Source organism: Hyposmocoma kahamanoa, unplaced genomic scaffold, assembly GCF_003589595.1.
Source record: "Hyposmocoma kahamanoa isolate Upper Pololo Valley unplaced genomic scaffold, ASM358959v1 224, whole genome shotgun sequence".
In the NCBI taxonomy this organism is placed as follows: Eukaryota; Metazoa; Arthropoda; class Insecta; order Lepidoptera; family Cosmopterigidae; genus Hyposmocoma; species Hyposmocoma kahamanoa.
In genome coordinates, this window is record NW_020653743.1 from 10928201 (window position 1) to 10948089 (window position 19889).

The 19889-nt window shown below is 37.2% G+C and overlaps 1 protein-coding gene across 1 annotated transcript in view; it reads right to left on the bottom strand.

Moving 5' to 3' along the window:
* LOC113228282 (rho GTPase-activating protein 190) overlaps positions 1–19889 on the bottom strand; it is a 76085-nt gene that overhangs the window by 27752 nt on the left and 28444 nt on the right. Inside the window, exons 2-18 of the mRNA XM_026461547.1 lie at positions 17016–17074; positions 16478–16537; positions 15342–15486; positions 13567–13769; positions 10182–10424; positions 9738–9838; positions 8554–8641; positions 7588–7715; positions 6604–6778; positions 5969–6078; positions 5279–5465; positions 4704–4969; positions 3716–3818; positions 3236–3395; positions 2921–3027; positions 1241–1335; positions 221–376 (exon numbers count right to left, since the gene is read on the bottom strand). Of these exons, the coding sequence (XP_026317332.1) occupies positions 221–376; positions 1241–1335; positions 2921–3027; positions 3236–3395; positions 3716–3818; positions 4704–4969; positions 5279–5465; positions 5969–6078; positions 6604–6778; positions 7588–7715; positions 8554–8641; positions 9738–9838; positions 10182–10424; positions 13567–13769; positions 15342–15486; positions 16478–16537; positions 17016–17074 (2386 nt within the window). The remainder of the gene's footprint in view (positions 1–220; positions 377–1240; positions 1336–2920; positions 3028–3235; positions 3396–3715; positions 3819–4703; positions 4970–5278; positions 5466–5968; positions 6079–6603; positions 6779–7587; positions 7716–8553; positions 8642–9737; positions 9839–10181; positions 10425–13566; positions 13770–15341; positions 15487–16477; positions 16538–17015; positions 17075–19889) is intronic.

A 19889-nucleotide genomic window follows, 5' to 3' on the forward strand; every position in this document is an offset into this window, starting at 1 on the left:
ATTACGAACAGTAGATCTTTCTTGTTATTTTACAATTATGTGTCAACGAACAAATTAGTAGTAATTTGGTACAGAATTTTAAAATATCATATTTCCCTATCAATGTAATTTGATTTTTATCTGTTTTGTTGTCCATATCATAAATCAATACATAAGAACACAGAGTACTCATGCATAGGCACCATATCAACTTACAATTTAATTGAGACACCGTACTCACCGTATATCAGAGTCGAAGCACACAATAAGATCTCTATACAAGTGCGCGTAACTGGCTTTGTCACGGTTTGCTCTGATCAGCTCCTGTATCGCATCCGCGGTTAAAGCTTCTGTGCCTAACTCATTGATTGTCGCTTCCATGTAAGAGCAGTGTAAGCTGAAAACAATAGTTTGAATTAATACGACCGCAAATTTATTTTTAGGAATATTTTATTATGGTGTTTTAGGGAGTCTCCTTTGTAGCCTTTCACTGGCTGTTCTTTTGACTCCGCTTACTGTATGTATCACTTCAGATGTATACTTCGCTTCAATCCATTTGAAACAAAAAGTAAACAAACCAAGTCACTGACCCGACCATAGACGGTTTAGTGATGGCCCATTTTACTGCCAACTACAAGTCTATTTATTAATTGAATGAATCGATTTGTTTAATTGAACTATACTAGCGGCTTTCCTTACAACCCTTAAAAGAATATTTAAAATTGCCGAAATCTTAATTTGAAATCCTCTTTCAAATCTTTACACTTACATACTCGTTCGATTGCGATTGAAATTTTCGATTTACTAATCGATTAGCGAAAACTTTAATTGAATGAACCGAATGTTTTTTTCTGTACATCACTATATAACCATAGATTATTCATACATAACCTCATTTTGCGACTACCATTTCTCAAAGACGATTTTACAATATTATTCAAATTAATATTATTGGAAAAAACGATGACAAATATACGTGAAAGAGTTACATATTCGATTTATTGAGTAATTGCTTTACAATTTTAACCAAACCGTTTTGTTTCCTTTTTCATATATAATGGATTGAAACAGACTATAATTCAGAAAGAATACAGAACGCATGCAAGTTTTCATAACTGACTTACATCTACAAATATTAAGGGTTGCTACCCGCAGCCCTTGGAGTAATAATAGATGATTTGAAACTTAGAGCATAAAATAAAATTTAAGTAACTAAAAACTGCTATAAAAATGTTAATAATAAAAAGAGGTATGGACTTACTTGTCGGCAAGATTCTGGCCATCCTCTTGCAGTCTCGTGATCTCCTTCTTGTCCATACCTTCATCTTGAACGAACATCACAACCAAAGGCAAACCCTGTGAAATAAGAAACCGTATGAATTCTTTAGGAAACAATAACTTGTAAAATTTTGTCCAGTCATTGGTGTGCATAATCAATTTTTTGTAGTGCTACAATCAACTCACATAAACAAGGTGAGAATAAATCTGCATATTCAACAATCCAACGAGGTATTATGTACCTTCTATTTGCGCCATTAGGATGTGACGTCGCAAACCACTATTCTGTCGTCCACTAACTAAAACGCTTTTTAAATAGCAAAAAATAGTCCACAAAATTCTCTTTTAAAAATAGTTATAATTAGTTAACGTGTTCGACTTATCGGAACTGACTGAAATAGCATTAAATAATTTATTGAAATTGTTTAATGATATTTCAGAATATTGCTTCTAAAACTGGGTTATGGTTTTTTTTTTAAATTATTTTGTCACATTTTTGTCGCGTTTTAGTTAGCAGACGGCAGTACTGCTGTCTCTTTCTAAATTTTGCGAACGAATTTAAATTCAGATCGGTCAATTCTTTTTTGTTTAATACCGTATAGTTAGAAAAATGTTTAAGATCACTAGCTATATAAATTCACTCTGTATCCATAATATGTATTGATGATAAATAAAAAAATCTATGTATAGTAATAGCATATTATTACAATAAGACAAGTATGGTAATTCCAAAGAAACGTGGCAGCGTGGCTTGTATGTGTGCACGCCCGCTGCGCGCAGTGTACGGACGCACATCTTCGCATAATCTCGCGCACTCACATTGCTTAGCACGGGTCGGCCATTCATTATAGAATTGATCCAGACGCTCGACATATAAAAAATAATATAAAATAGTAGACGTGTTTATTGTTATGTTTGTGGTTGTTTGAACAAGAATGCATCAAATACAGAATTGTTCAACATTTCATTTCTATTTCCTAATCGTACTTCGTAATAGAGACACCAATCACGACGCTGGTATAAATATATTCATACTTAAGTACCAAAGGTTATTTCAGTAAAGCTTGAGAATATTGAGATGAAATATGATGTTTATAACCTGTAAGTACAACTAAAATGATAATGTAACAACCCTACGCTTTGAGTGAAGTGTTGGAATTTACGCGCTTAAGGGTGTTACCACACCAATCGATCGATAGTGGGTCGGTGGTCGAATGAGACGAGTCAACATCGATCGACAGTTGTTACTACACTACCGATCGATGGTTAAATGAGATGTGCCAAAATCTTATCGCCTCCGTAATAAGAGTAGGAGTAATAAGGTCGTACTGGCCAACAACACATCTACTTCTGTATACATTTTAAAAGCTACTGGGGAGAGCCCACTGCATTGAATTAATAAATCGACTGTCGATCGACCGCGACTATGGATCCAACATTGATCGACAGTCGAAGAATTGTTTTGTCGATCGGTGTTCGTCGACCGATAATTGTTACACACCAACCGATCGACGTCGATCGATCGACTATCTATCGATTGGTGTGGTAATCGACTATCTATCAATTGGTGTGGTACCATCCTAAAAGACGGGAGTTGCTCTACTCGCTATTATTACACTATGGTAATACAGACAAACAAATAAAATGTTCATGTCATACATACTTGAAAAGGCAGTTTGTCGTCTTGCTCAAGACTGGACAACAACGTCTTCTCGGCGCACCCTCTGATGTACTCGAATGACTCTTGGTCTTGATAAACGCAGAAATACCCTTTAAAAACAACAACAATATTAAGCTATTAGGTCGAGTAGGTGAAAAACTAAACAACCGTTCAGGCTATTTACGGATCTCATGGTCAGTCAACCGTGACCGTGGGCCCTGTAAAGAGCCCAGATCTAAATCCGAAAAAATAGATTCATTTCCATCAATAAAATTAATACTTTTTGAAGTAAGTCAATAATATTACATAGATAGGTACCATTAGGAGCGAAATCGTCAATGGCAGTGGTTTCAGTGCTGAAATCATCAGTGCGCACGCGCTGCTCGACGCGCCACGACTGGCCCTGGATGCTAATGCGCTTGTCCGCGTCACATCCCGCTAGTAAGCGCTTGCCGAATTCACCTGCTATTCCTTCCACCTAAAGCGCATAACACAAAAAAAGACGTTTATTAGTAAATATTACTTAATCGGCTAAGCCTTGAGTCGACAATAACTACGCATTTTTCAGTTTCATACAAAAAAAAACAAATAAAAATAAATGAAATATCTACATACAAAAAAATAATAATACTAATAATGATAATAACACAGTGAGTCGAAAGTTTATTTTTAACTTAATGCGTCATTAAATACAATACTGTTCTTTGCACTGTCAAAGAATAACATGAGACAACATACCAATAAAGTATTAAAATGTTTTTATAATTAATCGAAAAAACGACAGTTACTCGTACTTACCCCTAAAATGATAATGTTAATTTGATTGGAATCCGTCGTTAGCGCCCACGGCGCTGCCGGCGGGCCAGCATGGCACTGGGACTCTCCAGTCGAAGTTAAAGAACTATCCAACACAAATATAATACGTTAAAAATTTATTAAAATCTTACACATACTACCAGACGAAGCTAAATAAGCTACGTTTTTGAATCTCTTAGGCTGCTAACAGATAAAATGCATGTTTGCAGTTAATGCGTGAAGTCGTAATCAACTTCATGCAACCGAGACCTCGACTGCACGAAGTTGATAACGACTTCACGCATTAACTGTATGCAGTCGATCTCGGCTGCATGTCGGTTTCGACTGCATGCAGTTAATGGGCGAAGTCGTTATCAACTCCATGTAGTCGAGGTCTCGGATAACGACTTCACGCATTAACTGCATGAACTTACTCTGCACTCAGAACGAAAAAAGGCACAACTACTGTATAAAGTAAGCATAGTTGTAACTTTTTTCGTTACGCGGGCAGTAATAATAAAATACTGATATTCTCACATAAGAGTCGCGCCCTGTCGTGCTAACTCTACTGTACGCTCTTTGTTCAAGCTTTCAAAACAAAATTAGAACTTACACTACTCAGCCATCCTATTATCTCTTCTACTCTATTTATCTCATTCTCTTATGAGTATACGAAATTTATCTTTAGATCTCTCTAAACTTATTTTTTAGTATAATAAAATAATAATGAGTCACACAACCACACCAATTGCCTGGTCTCAAACTAGAGAATTCCCAGTACTATGGAGTTCCAGAGCAACGGAATTCACTCTGGGGCACTTCCCAGACCACATAGGCCAGAACAAGTTTGAAAAAGTTTATTTCCCAAATTGGTCCTAACGGGAATCGAACCCGAGCGCTCCTCATCCAATGCCTACAATGCAAACCGTTGGTGAGAGGAAGTATATTATACAGTCTCTTATTCTATGTATGTGATACATGAAAAACTTACCCAACTTTGGTATTAAGAATAACAGGCAAAGTTCCATCCAAACAATTGGCACCAGCGGGACAATGTTCTCTCATGGGACAATGCACGAATCCCAAATGTTGGAACAACATTAACTTCCGATCTTGCTCCATGCGATCGAGCATTTTATAACGAAAATCATCTTGGAGAACGTCTGTAATCTCTTTTATATCTTCCTGCGTTATTGTGCCCGTTGGGGATATGCTTTTGAAGTGGTAGAATAGGTCCGCGTGCTCTAGAAGAAGCTCCTGCAATAAGAGAAATACAGAATATAAATTTTAATACTAATCGTGATGTGAAAGGGGTCAGTCAGGGAAAAGCAGATGTGACGCTTGAAAGTTGGCTCCATCGAGCTGAATCGTGCTGACATAATTTTAGGACGAGAGTACTAAGAAAACCGACCTCAAAAGTTCAAAGATCATTTTATCTGTAAGTGTACAAGCGATATTCGTATTTTATCGGACTTAGTGCACAAGCGACATCCAAAATGGGTCCGAGTTTTCTAGATTTGTATGGTCTACGTTTGTATGACTTTGTATGACACTAATAAAATTCACCTGGAAATTATGCTTAGCGCGACGTTGTATCTGCCTCTGATGCTGATCGTAGACTCGTTGTTGCTGATCCTCGCTTAAAGCTTCGTAGCATTCCCTTCCCATAAGCAGTACGCGGACTTCGGAAAGTTGTTTCCCCGGTGTTACGTAGCCTGTCTCTTCCAGCAGACGCTTGAATTGTTGGCACCATCTGTGTTATTATTATCGTGTTATAATTGCACTAGTAGACTAATAGAATGACACAATAAACAAGAACTACGGCAGGTTGTTGTATTTATTTCATACTCATACATTACAACCAGTGATCGGAATTGGGAGAATTAATTTACCAAAAGTATGAACATTTTCTTAATATGGACATACTCATTTCGTGACGTAACTAACCCGGAATTCATATTACAATATCAATGCGTATAAAATTTCTTTTCACTTCTCATGCTCTAAAAGTCCGTCATTATAGCCTTGCGTAGCGGGCGTAAAGTGCTTTATGTAATCCCTAGGCAGTAAAAAGCACGCAGTTTTTTAATTTACTTCGTGTGACCTAGACAAACTGTTTTTTTTTTGGATTCTAGATCTCTAGGTGTCGACAACTTGTACTTATCTTTAAAACTGTCAATACAATTTGAACTTTATTGTATTTTTGTATCTTTATTTTATATGAACGTAAATTTTTATTGAATAGAAGTCTCTTACTCATAATGTCTTTGCTCCTCCTGAGATTCGTGCAGGAATGTCTTGAAAACGGACGCGGCTTCGTTTGTTTCCAATATCTCATACGGTATCTTCTGAGATTGCCCCAAGGTCTGCGAAGAAAATAAAGATGTTGTTCCACTTTCATACAAATCTGGCGAATGCGCCGCCAACGCGCTGCACATGCGCTGAGCGCGCACCCCTCGCGTGCTGCACGCGCGCTGCACGCATGCTGCATGCATCCAACTAAATACATGTTAATATAAGGGGCGCATTTACGGCGCATTGGCCAGATTTGTATGTACCCTACAAAACCCGAAACGTTTTGTTTCAAAAACAAATATACGCGATTTAAATCAGAAAAATAATTGGTTTCATTATTGTTATATTTATTTAAAGCGTTGGTAACCTAGTGGAAAAACGTTTGCTTCTCAATTGAAGTTTCACAACCCCTGAAAAACGTGTGAGACGTGTCCCGCATTGGGACTATGACTTAAACCCTGTTCTCAAAGGGGACTCGTGCCCACTGAAACGTGTAAAGGGTTGATGACGTAGAATTAGTTTATTCTTATCGGGCAAGTACTTAGCGTCCTGACCTCGCCTTAACTTCGAGCACGCGACCTAATCAGCCAATGTACCTGGTATCGATTAGCCCTCTCTCCGACTCGTAGCGTGGTATCGTGGGACAGAGGGCTGTCGAGTTCAGAACCGGACTCGGAGCCGCTGTCCGGAGCGCGTCCTTCGCGGCCTGCGCTGAAGTACACGGAGAAATCTCGGTGCGCTCGTAGCTGACGGACTACCACGGGCCAGTCACTAAAATGCAATAAAAAACATTATTAAATAAATTAGTCATTAGTCATTTGAGAGTAATTTAATTTCCAGACTTAGACAGGCCATTTGTATAGTTTGAAAAATGTAATGAAGTTATTTTATTCAAACTTGTAATTATTATGACGTTTAAATTCGCCAAAGAATTCTTTTAACAATAACTTCGCCATTGTTCTTTAACTTTTGTTTGGCTTTTAGTAACAGTTTAAATTTCTTTCTTAATATATAGACCTTTTTATGAACTGTAAACCTTTTTAAAAAATTAGATAATAAAAAAACATTGCGCTGAAAAAACGAGTAAACTACTTGGCTGTATGGCATTTTTCTTTACTCACTTCGATGTTGTACGAGACGGTCAAATATTTAAGTGTTAAACTTTTAGCGTACATAAAGGATTTTCATAGCTTCAGTGACAATAATCAGATATCACTACATCATCTTTATATACTCCCGGACACATAATTCGAGCCACCTTGCATTTTCAATATTAAATGCCCTTAGCTTAAACAAGGCTTGATTGATCAAGAACTATTATGCAACTTTGGAACTGGTATACCAGTTCCAAAGTCCTTAAGTCCTTATTGAAAATTTTAATTTAAAAAACCAGAGAAGCCTGTTTCTTCCATGCTAACTATATTTTTTATTCTAGTCCTTTAAGGATAAAAATGCAAGGTGCCTCGTATTGTGTCCGGGAGTGTATAACGCATATTGCGTAAATAGCATATCCTTTGAAATATTTGGATTAACACTAAAATCACAGTAATTTTATTTATATGTGTCGATAAGATACTTACGCCTCGGTAAGCCCATCAGTGGGCAGCTGCATTCGAGACAACACCTGCGGCAGTTTTGCGAGTTGCTTACGAAGTTTCTTAGCTGATCGTTCTTCTTTAAGCCTTCTAATGTGACGCCGGAATACCACCTATGAAATAACAAAATAAAAGTAATAATGTAATACTTACTATAGACGAAATTAAACTTTATCGTGGACCCTCATAAGTCAAGGCAGGGGTTCTATTCTTATAGCACTAGAAAAATAGTGATGGTACACTATTTTTTTTAGACATAAAGATCGAACAAAATTCCTTCAATTTTACTGGATTGGAATCAGCTTTTGCTGCCACACCGGGGCCACCACTCTTACCAACTGAGCTCGGTCTGTTGTTTGGTAACAGAAGCTGGTCCATTCCGATCGAAGGACATTTACTTTGTGTTGTTTGATCATAATAACTATGTATTAGTGAGTATTCTACGTAATCCTAACTTCACCCTGAATATTCATCATAGTTTATGAAAACAAATGGAATGGAATGGTCGGTCTTGACACCTTGGAAGTAAGACGTAAAGTTCGAACCGTACTCCATTAGGTATTTCTCCTGCGAGGTAAGGTGGACAATCCCGGAACACTGAACAACTTCGGTCTGTTTGTGCCAAACAGGTACGTCTGCACGGGCCGACGCCGACATCAATTGTTTGCGCCCCCCGTGCGACACACTTGCCGGGCTGACAACGCGCCCACGAAACGTAGTCTCACGTTGCTTAACTGTCTAGTCGCTAAGGTTCAGAATGCTGACATCTTTTGTGACAGCATTAGCAAAGTCATTTTATGTAAATATGTGTGTATTATAAGAAATTAGCATGTAAGCCTTTTGGTTGTTACTGTAATTTTACATTGTGTTTTTAATAAATAATGTCTCAAATAAGTCAAAAAACGTTTAGTTAAAAGCATTAAGATGTAAATTTTAAACATTATTACTTACTTGAGTGCCATCGTTCCCAAATTGCTGCACAAATTTGACCCATTCAGGATAATGACACAATCTCTTGCTGGCTGACGACCACATCTCTCTGAAGAAAATAAATAATGGATTAGGTCGCGCCGCTTATCTATCATAGTGCCAGAATAGTATGTTTAAAATAAGCTTTAAAATATTAGAAGGGTCTCATGATTAAGAAGCCGATCACGCCACAGGCTCTCGCCCGCGGTTGTTTCAAATATGCCTCATCTAAAATATGGAATGACCCACCTCCTCTTGTAAGACGAGTAATGTCTCTATAGTTACGGACATTCAAACGCAGATGCTTACAATAGCTGTTGGACAAGCACTCTTGGGATGCAGGGTTCTTATTATCATGATGATTATCACCTTAATTATCACGATATCCTTGATAATTATATTGACATTTATAAAATTAATTGGAACAAGAAAATGCTACCGCTAGCAATGTTGTGCCATGTGTTTTTATCAGAGACGTATCGAAACAAACAACGTGTCAAATGTCAATTTCAAAAACAAGTCACAAACCAAATCGTATTTCCCAAGATTTTTCTTCGTTTTCACTTGTCAAACAAAATAAATACCGTGATAATTTTGAAGAAAATAAATATCTTGATAAATTCGAAGAAATTAAATGTCTTATTAATTTCGAACAAAATCAATATCTTGATAATTTCGAAAAAATAAATATCTTGATAATTTCGAAGAAAATTAATATCTTGATAATTTCCAAGAAAATTAATACCTTTGTAATTTCGAAAAAAAAAATATCCTGATAATTTCGAAGAAAATTAATATCTTGTTAATTTCGAAGAAAATTAATCCCTTGATAATTTCGAAGAAAATTAATGTCTTGATAATTTAAAAAAAATTCATATGCTGATAATTTCGAACCCTGCTTATGATAACAAACGCGTCGGGTCGACGGTCCGAGCAGAAGCGTAGCACACAACGTCTTTTCGCTCTTGGACATAAAGCTTTTCCTGACCAGCTCAAGCTGATTCTGCATTAATAAGTGTGGTAAAACACCAATAAATGACAAGGAATGGTATATGTCCTTTACCACAAAAATCTTATTTTACAACTGCAGGAAAAATCGACAACATCTTACAGTGTTCGATAAGATGAATTCTGTTACAAATACACATTATTATTATTTAACTTACTTGTGGTCCAGAACGTGTATTCTAATGAGCTGCGTGAACGCCTCAGTGACAAAGTCTAGTGTCTCTCTCCTTATTCGCAACGCCTCTGCGTAGTTGGCAACCTGTAAAGACAAGTAATGTCATTATTTATAAAAATGTATGGTCTACTTCTACATACACCGGCTATTTAGGGGAAATAAAAATGTCAGAATATAAAACAGTAACGTGTATATTTAAATAAATAAGAATTTGATACAAGGTAGCAACCACATTAACATCTTTTAACATTGACTTAGTGTAAGCCTCACTCTACCGTTATTGAAAAAAAATCGATATTAAACACATTTCGTTTCACAATTTTTTTGCAGTTAAGTCGCAGGACGACAAGCGCAGTGGCAGTGCCCCTCAGATCTTTGCAATTTAAAGCTCTGAGCGGTACTGCAACAAAGTAATGTCTATACATACCTTAATTCTGGCTTTCGTTTTATCAACCATCTGCGCAAGCAAGCAGAACGCCTGTTCCACATTGACATTATCATGGCTGGACGTCTCAACAATCGGGATGCACCCTTTGAACTCCTTCCTCTGCACCAGCCGTTCAGCCTCTCTAACTCCCTGTTCACACGCCTCGTCGTTCTTTGATGTTACCAACACCACTGGTTTCTTGAGCTTCAGGATGTTTTGGAGAATTGCTGCTAAGGTGTCGTTCTGTGAAAGAGTAGTGCTATTTCAGCTAATATTCCTTATGGAAAGCGACAATGAGCTCGACGAGAAATGAGATCGACGATGTACCATGCACACTTAAATAATGCCTATTCACTCTCGCCTTGAAAAGGTCCAAGTAATAGCGTTCGGGAAACAAGTCATGCAGGCAGCGAATGCCACTACTTTGCCGCACGCCAGACAAATGTAGAAGCGCTTGGTGCGACTCTTTAGAATATCCACAACATAGGCGTGGAACCCCATCTTTCGTCTAGTCTTACGATAGCAGAATGGGGAAGGCGGTATTTAAATCATTCAATTCCATCACACACTCTCTGTGATATATCATAATAAACGCAGATTCCGTTATATACATTATAGCAGTTTCATGGGTCAATGAGTTATTATGAATTACTATAAAACATATAAAAAAGTTTAAAAAAAAATATTTTATGTGAAATTACTCCACTAGTTTCTTATAATGATTAATACAAAGTTCGAACACTCAGAAAAAATTCCTTCGATCCGGCCGGATTCGAATCGACGTCTTCTAGCATACCGTGGCAGACGCTATACCAACTAAGCAACGGAACGAACCAGTGGACCTCACGAATTTTTCTATGTGCTTGTTGTTGTCTTTGTATTTGATTTTTTCAACGACTTAGTAGCGTCATCCGTTTATCCATTTACAGCTACCAGCCCCGGCTAGAGATGTCGTTATTCACTGTATTTTAAATTTTATTGAAATAATATTAAATTTTTTTTATTTCAATTCAGTCAAAATTTAAAAAGATCTGCTTCTGATTCCTGACTGACACGCTTATTCCGATATCTTCTTATCCGGGGGTTTACACTCGTTCTACGTCCACGTCGGACATCCTTCCGAAACAGTTACTGTCAAATAAATAATACTCGACCAAATTAGAAAACAATGTCGAAGCTTCATTCGTGCGTACAGGGCCAGTTCCGAAACTGGATGACGTAAACTTCCTACTCTGTGACGATGCGACCTCCTCCTACGTCATTCCACCTTTGTATCACCCTTTCCTATGGATCCTGGCAAATTACTTTTGAAATTTTTACACACGTGCTCGCCGGCCGAAATATTGCCGGGCCGGCAGAAATATTTGTATGGCCTACATTTATTTCTCTCGTGAGTTTGGGTGTAATTTGAGGTTTGTGGTCTACACGTGTGTCCATGGCACCCGCGACACAGGGATTCCCTATATGTTGACTGTGTCCTCGACTTCCGTGCTTTCATTTATGCCATTGATAATCATGTAACCTAAGTACTTGTAAAGCATAATATTTATTGAAAATACGGGCCCATTTGGAGCAAATTCTTTTTTAACATGTTTTGTATGTAATTTAAGTAGGGAGTGTTTTTATATGATTGTATCTGTGTTTGTATCATTATTTTGTTTGCCACAGCCTTTACGTCTTTACCTGTTCTTTTCCCTTCCTGTACCTCCTCCATTATTTTTACTATAAAATTTATGTGGACCGTAAGTAACTAAGTATTACGTAAGGCCCGCGTGACAACTATCGTATATATGTAAACTCATCAAAAATGTCTAAGGATCAAAGCACGTTTTTGAAATTACTAAAATTCTGATTTTTTTAAATTATATATTTTAAGGCTTTCGTGGTTATTCACTAAATAATTATCACTAATTACAGGTTTCTTACAACGATATAATTTATTTTTATTTTCCCGATATTTTGGAACGGTTATACTCTCCTTGGTCACGGGTTGACTGGTCAGCGTGATGATGGACCGTGAAGATGGATTTAAACTATCTAGTGCGTGGAATCCGGTTGTTAGTGCTTACAAGAATAAAAACAAAAATAGTTAAGACTTCAGTTTCACGTGTGGATATAATGAGTATGGTTTGTCGGAAAAAAGTGAGTGACAATGGTAACACCACAAGTAATCGAGATGAGGGTAGTCGTCGACAGCGAAAGAGGGTAAACAGATATGTCTGTTCTTAAAGCTGTCTTCTGCCGCTGGCCAATCAACGCGTGACCATGGAACGTGTAACCGTTCCCAAAATATCGGGAATACAAAATAAAGTCATACCGTGGTAAGAAACCTGTAATTAGTGATAACCATTTTTTTCAATTAATTTATTTTTCCTTTCTGCTGTTTAGGACCACAAAGAGAAATGACAATATCTTCAAATAACCACTTCTACAAATGACTACTACTTGAAATTATCATTTCTTTAAATGCTACATCTAAAAAAGAACACTTCTTGAAATGGCTACCACGCAAGTATTGACCACTTTTACGATTCAATATGTTGCGGCTTAAGATAAGGAACATTACCACAAGTTTGACGATGGACCTTTAAGTATATACAGTAGACATTGCTTATTATCGCCCTGGAGGGTAACGTCCCTCCGTCCATCGTAACTGGATTTCGCAACCATTTGACAAAAACAGGCAAATAAAACATTTCAAACATTTCATTTTCATTTCTAGTTGAGATAAATGTCTGGGCATGGTCCTAAATTGGCGCAAAGGTCTAAAAATAGCAAAAAAATTATAATTAAAATATAAAGTGGTCATTTCAAGAAGTGGTCAATTCAACAAGTGGCCAATTCAAGAAATGGTAAATTCAAGAAATGGTCTATTTGAGAGTAGTCATTTCTTATTGTGGCCCTAAACCGCCGAAATGTTATTTTTTTTTATCAATTTAATATTTTAATAAATATAAATAGATATTTTTATTTAATTTTAATAGGACCTCAAAAGTTCGTGGAATTACATCTATTTGCTTAGTTTTATTGAAATCGGTTACCGGAAAGCGCGCGAAATCGGATTCATCCTCTAATTTGTCTCCATTAGAGGTGGAATATTTTCTTCAAATGGGACCACTACTGAAGTACCCTCTTTCCAAAAAATAAAAAAATCCTCAAAATCGGTTCACAAATTCCGGAGTTATCACGTAACACACATACAAAAAAAACATTCAATCGGATTGAGAACCTCCTCCTTTTTTGAAGTCGGCTTAAAAGTACCTTGATGCCTAGACACGTTTGATGTGTGTAATATAATTTCATTTATGCATTACACGACATGCGTTCACATATTTGCAGATCAATCTTCATTAACTTGCAAATTAAAATCTTTGTTCACACATACCTGTTTCTCCCAGCTTCTCCCCGGCACCAGACTGACATCATAAACGCAGAGAAATCCATCAACGCTGAGCTTCCCATCAGGCAAGGTCTTTTGTTCATACTCCTTCTCAATGCCAAGCTGGTTCTTACAGACGTACATCAGTTTCTCAGCTGACTGGAGTTTTGTGGCAACACAGCGTTTTACATAGGTTTCTGTTTTTCCCACTGCAAAGAAACAAAAACCTAATGACAAAATTTATAAATATTGTTTTTAATTAGACTTGCTTTATATCTTCTAGAAACATAATGTTCGCAAAATTTTTTTAAGCAATAGTAGATGGTGTCCGGGACGTTGTCTGCGCAGAATAAGTAGTTAAAGTAGCCTACTGTACTTTACTCATTTTCATAGTGTTCTTGGTTCTCCATACAAACTTTCATCCCCTATTTCACCCCTTACAAGATTTAATTTTGTGACAAAAAGTAGCCTATGTCCAACTTCCGTCTATCTCTATACCAAAATTCATTAATATTGGTTCAGCGACGTTGGCGTAAAAACGTAACAGAGTTACTTCGCATTTAGAATATTAGTATGGATAATGTGATAATTAATTTATTATCAGCAGCCATGAAATGAACCTTAAGAATACACACATACATCATTTGATATAATATTATTTTGTTCAGGTATATATTTACATTTAAATCCATTAATGCGTATACAATGTTCACAACGTATTTCTCAAAAAAGATTTATGACACACTGTTTGACAACGTACTTTTTATACGGTTGTTTAGGCAACGTACTTTTGATATCAGTTTAAAGGTTGTTTACTAATGGACGTAAATTAACTTACAATTTTGGCGTAAATTGCTTATTTACGTCGCAACTTAGAATATCAAATTCCGAATCTAGTCTATTAAATTTAAATGACGTCTGGAATTATTGTTGGCAGCGCCCAGCAACTAGTATACTAATAGGTGAAGACGGCGAAGCTAGCTTCTTAAATAGTTTCATCGCCCCATTTGCGACAGCACTGAACTATTAAGTAATCTGTGTGAATAGCATATCTAGCCTAGCATATTTATGGCACAGTCGATGCCCAAGATACCTAACCCCGGAACCGAAATTCTGTTCCAGTTCTGAGAGCCTCCTTTCTAATTCAAGAGAAAAGTGTAAAGGAATTCCAGCCTTTTTGTTGAAATTTTTACTTACGTACGACAAAATAACATATGTATAAAACAATATATAATTTACTCGTAAATCCACATCATTGGTTTAGTATTTCTTAAACCTATTTCTAACTTTATGACTTACTTTATTGGAATTTGTATGCGCCATAATAGATAATTTTCAATCATTCTTAAAATAGTTTGAAAACAATACGGTGTCACTTTAATGTTAAAGTTTTAATGTACAGTTGATGCCCTAAGATACCTGACCCCTTGGCCGATCTTTGATTTGAGAGCCTTCTTACCCATTCAACAGAAAAGCGTAAAGAAATTCCAACCTTCAGGTTTCAACTTGTAGTTAAGTAATTAAAGATCAAATTAGCTTAAAAAGTATCTTAAAACGTCATTCATTAATGATGCAATAAGGAAATCATACCAGTAATTTTACGGCTCGCAGGTTAAAGGTTCAAAGGTTTGTTAAACACCTTTCTTCACACTGATCTACTTAGGGCATCGACTGTATTTCTTTTGGGTTCCGCTATTGCTTAAATTCAGAACAGTCGAAACAGATTGAGGATTAGGTTTTTTTTCTCCGTAATTTTGCATAGTTTTAAATTGACAAAATACCTTTAAACGGCTGAAAGCAAGCGTCATCAACAAACTCCGTCTGCTCAACGACTTCAAAGCGGTATTCAGTTTCATCATACTCCTTTTGCACGCAGCCCCAGTACAGGAAGTGGTCGTTGTTCACCACGCGACCGCTGAAGTCAGACTGTGAACAACAATAATTTGTTATAATTATTAATACAAAAAAGGAGACACTTAGAAAAATTCCTTCGATCCGGTCGGATTCCAACCGACGTCTTCTAGCACACCGTGGCAGACGCTATACCAACTAAGCCACGGAACAAACCAGCGGACCTCACGAATTCTTCTTTGTGCTTATTGTTGTGTCTTTGTATTTGGTTTTTCAACGACTTTTTACCCGTAGCGCCATCTACGAGAAATCTATGAAAGTATTTCCTCACCCAGTTAGATACCTTACAGCTACCAGCCCCGGCTAGAGATGTCGCTATTCACTGTATTTTAAATTTTTATTGAATTGATATTCAATTAAAACAATAATTTGTTTAATTTGTATAACATACCATAAATCGAGGAGGTTTTAAATTAAAGAGTTCAACGACCTCGGTAGCCGTCAGGTTTGCATTTTGCCGCCGGGTTCGATTCCCGGTAGGATTTATTTGGGAAGTAAATTGTCTATTTTGGTTCTGGACTGGGTGCTCTAGGTGCCCCTTGGTACAGGGAAGTCCCTAATTTCGCGACCGGGTAAGTGGTGTGGTTGTTTTTGACATATTTAAAGTAGGTCCATAAAAAGCACGAATTTCCCATCGACGAATCTCACAAACAGACTTCATCATCACGAACATAGAGGTTATACAGCTACTAGACAATACAAGTATAGTGCGTAGTCTACAAAAACCTAACCTTTTGAGGTTATAGTGAATAAGATAAGTATCAGTGCCAATGTTAATTAGACTATGAACACATGAACTAAGCATAGATATAGAAAAAAAGGGGAGATAGGTATGTAATGACGCTATGTAAGATCGGGTACCGATGTCGCCACTTTTTAGCTTGTGTGCAATTCAAACTTTACGCTCTATTATCTACTACCATAACTTAAAAGATTTTGATTGGGAATGGCTTAAAACGTGAAAACGACGTAACACAATTTTAAAATTTAACAAAATTAAACTTACAGTCACTTGAGTAAGAGTTATATCATTCATCAGAGTTATATCGGTTTTCGCCCGCGGCATCTGTAGAATGTGATAGTTAGGCGATTAACACACTGTGGAATCACGCGCGCGGTGGCGGAGACGCAGATCTAAGCGCGGTTTAATCGGCGCGGGGGAAGCGGTCTAGCAGCTACGCGCCACTTAAAGTACTTCGTTGTTGATCGCCGTAGTGATAGTACATGTAGCTGAGATCCTTCTTTGACAAGAATGGTTAATACTACAGAATTCATTCAGGACGCTGCAGTTGTACTGTCGATTTGGTTTTTGTTAACTCAAATAAAAAAGACACCAAGATATTGCATACATCCCTTTTTACGAACCAGATCGATAAATGGATAATTTCAACTTCAATACAAAGATTTAAGAAAACATGAAGATAAATTTGGTTGATTTTCAATAGCAAATATAAATTTATCGACGTTGAGATCTATTGTGGAAAACTGAACATGTCTTTAAGCTTAAAATTCTGCGCGGTAGTGCGGAGCGCAGTGTGCCATACCCTGCGGTTCGCCGCGCCCTTCCGCGCGGGGGCGCGGTAAAACCGCGCGCGCCGCGCTCCTGCGCGGGGAAGCGTTGTCAGTTTGTTCGACGGCGCGTGTTTTCCATACAAAAGGAGGTACTTCAGTACAGCGTTAAAAAACGCAGCTCCGGGCTCCGTCGCGGGGCGCAGTGCAGTGTGATAATCGCCTAAAGTATGTAAAATTAATAGCACATTTCACGGCGCGTTTTACGCTTGTAGTGGTGACGGTTGCTCGCGGTTAGCGCGGCGGGGTACTAGTAGAACCGCGCACTTTGGCGGTCGGTTCAGGCGCAATGTGGTGCAGGCGCACGCGGTAGGAGCTCTCTATTAACCGCGCGACTTGCGATTATCTCCCACTAAGTTCGCGGTCCGTTCTGCAATCGCAGCGGCTTTGTGACCGCATAAACTTGCAGGGTCGTGAGTATTAAAATAAAACTGCTGTCCTGCAGCACCGGCGGGCGCGGATGGAAACCGCTCCGTGAATTGTTAACCTTCTTAACCTTAAACTGACGCTACTCAACGAGGGATGTGGTCCTACCGAATCGATAGTTAGAAACCATGTGGCTGTTTTTAATATTAAAAAAATATTTCATTTTTCATACTATACCTACACTGGTATTATACACCAGGTATTATTAAATTAATATATTAATATAAATTATTATTATTTTCTTAATGGCGGCCACTAGGCTTGGGCCAGTGTCAGTTTTATAAGAATAATATAAAAAATATGGCGATCGTCGCCAGTGTCAGTTTTCCATCATACGTTACCACGGGTTGGTGCAGCTGTCACTGTCAAGAGTAAACTCGAACCATCAACGAATTTAATAAATTTAATTGTGTGGTTTTTTATGAAGGATTTATGTAATTTTCTATAATTGTTTCTAATTTATTTTGCATGCACATGTAAAAAAGCCGATTTTATTTTATTTATTTTTTAAATACATTTGCTATGGAAATTTAAACAAAGTCAGAAATAGTAATAAGAAAACCAATATTTCGATTTTCCTGCAGCTTCAATCCAACCTTCTCTTATTTTTAAGTCATTGGAAAAACTTAAAAATACTCTACGTTTAATCTACGAGTATAATGGAATTTAAATATGTAAATTATCTAAAACAATAATACACATACATTTTTCTTCAAGCAACAGCATACAAATTGACACGAAATTGAAAAGGTTGTCCGAAATATGAGTTGTGTTAAAGTTACTCGAAATAAAATGTTTAGTAATAATAATAATAATAAAATAAAAGAAATCAAATTAACGTGAATGCTTTTCGCTTCGATATTTTAGGGATTTTAATTACAAAAATCATAGCAAAAATTTCAAACATTTCTGTAAAAATTTATTGTCGATAAATATCAGTCATCGTAAATGAACATCACTATATTTGAGTCTAGAAATTTCTTGAGACAAAAAGAAAACATTGAATAATAATAGAAATAGTAACTAAAAATGCTAATAGCCGGTGCAATATTATCTCACTGGTTTTTAAATTTTTGTTTTCACTCAAATTTTTACAAGGTGTATCGCTACAACTTGGCATTTCATTTTCAAGTTTTACGAGAGATCTTGTATGTACAACGATCGCCATGTCACTGTGACGATGTTTGTAGGCGTGTCACCTCGATATGATCATTTTGATCATATCGAGGCGACAGGAACCACGCCCCCATACCAAATCTCCCCTTTTTTTCTATATCTATGGAACTAAGTGTCTTCCCCTTAATTAATATTAAAAGACATGTCGATGGACAATTTTTTTTAAATAAGTCACTTTTAAATCATACAATTATATCGAGTTCTTAGATTTTCGCGATTGTTACACATAGGAAATGAAACTATTTTATCGGACCTAGTACATATGTATTTTCAAACAAACCGTGACCATTTGACCTGGAAAGGGCTCAAAACGTTGGTAATTTAGGTAGTGAACACTAGTCCGAGAATGACCGTGAATTGAGTTAATCTGGTATCACAGCAAAACGAGGTCCACAACCCCCTATAAGCGGTGTTTTTAAAATCTTATCTAGTTTCAGTTTCATTGTTAAACAGAATCAGCGTAATTAATTCAAAGAATTAAAAACTTTAGGTGCCAATATCTCGAAAGTTACCAAAGTGCAAATGCGTTGTCTATGACAAGAAGGGCAGATATGTGTAAGTACATAAAAAGCAGAGGTCGTTCACCTAAAGTAGCAAATAACAAGTACAGCAAGTTTACATTGTTTTGCTCAATTAACCGGCGCCAATTGCTGGACGGTGGCTTACTATATGTTTCCTGCCATTCAGACGGTACTTGCTACGTCTACATGACGCAATAAAATGTTTATTATGATACTGAGTGAAGTATTTTTATAGTGAACACCCGTTAGTTACGGATGTATTGAAATACTGGAGAATACACTCGCGAAAGTATACAGAGTGTCTATAAAACAAACGCCGAATCAAGAAGCTAGTTTTTGAAACTACATGAAAAAATAGTCTTCTCGTATAACTTAACTGCCTTTGTGGCCGAACGGTTGCCATGCTGTTCTACCACGCAGAGGTCCCTGAAGCCCATTCCCATGCTGGGAGAAATATTTGTATAGTGCACGTTTATTTCTCTCGTGAGTTTGGGCGTAATTTTGTGGCTGTCTATGAGTGTCCATGGCACTCACAACACAAGGTTTCCCTAGTGCGGGCTATGAGTACGGGCGTTATTTCACTTGGGGTACCACAGTGTCCAATATGATGTCAAATGTATGGAAAGGTAAAGATTTTAAATATTTTTTTACGAAAGTCGAGCCCAACATCTGCACGAGTGAAGACCTCAACGCGGTTACATATTAACATCTTCGCAGAACTATTTA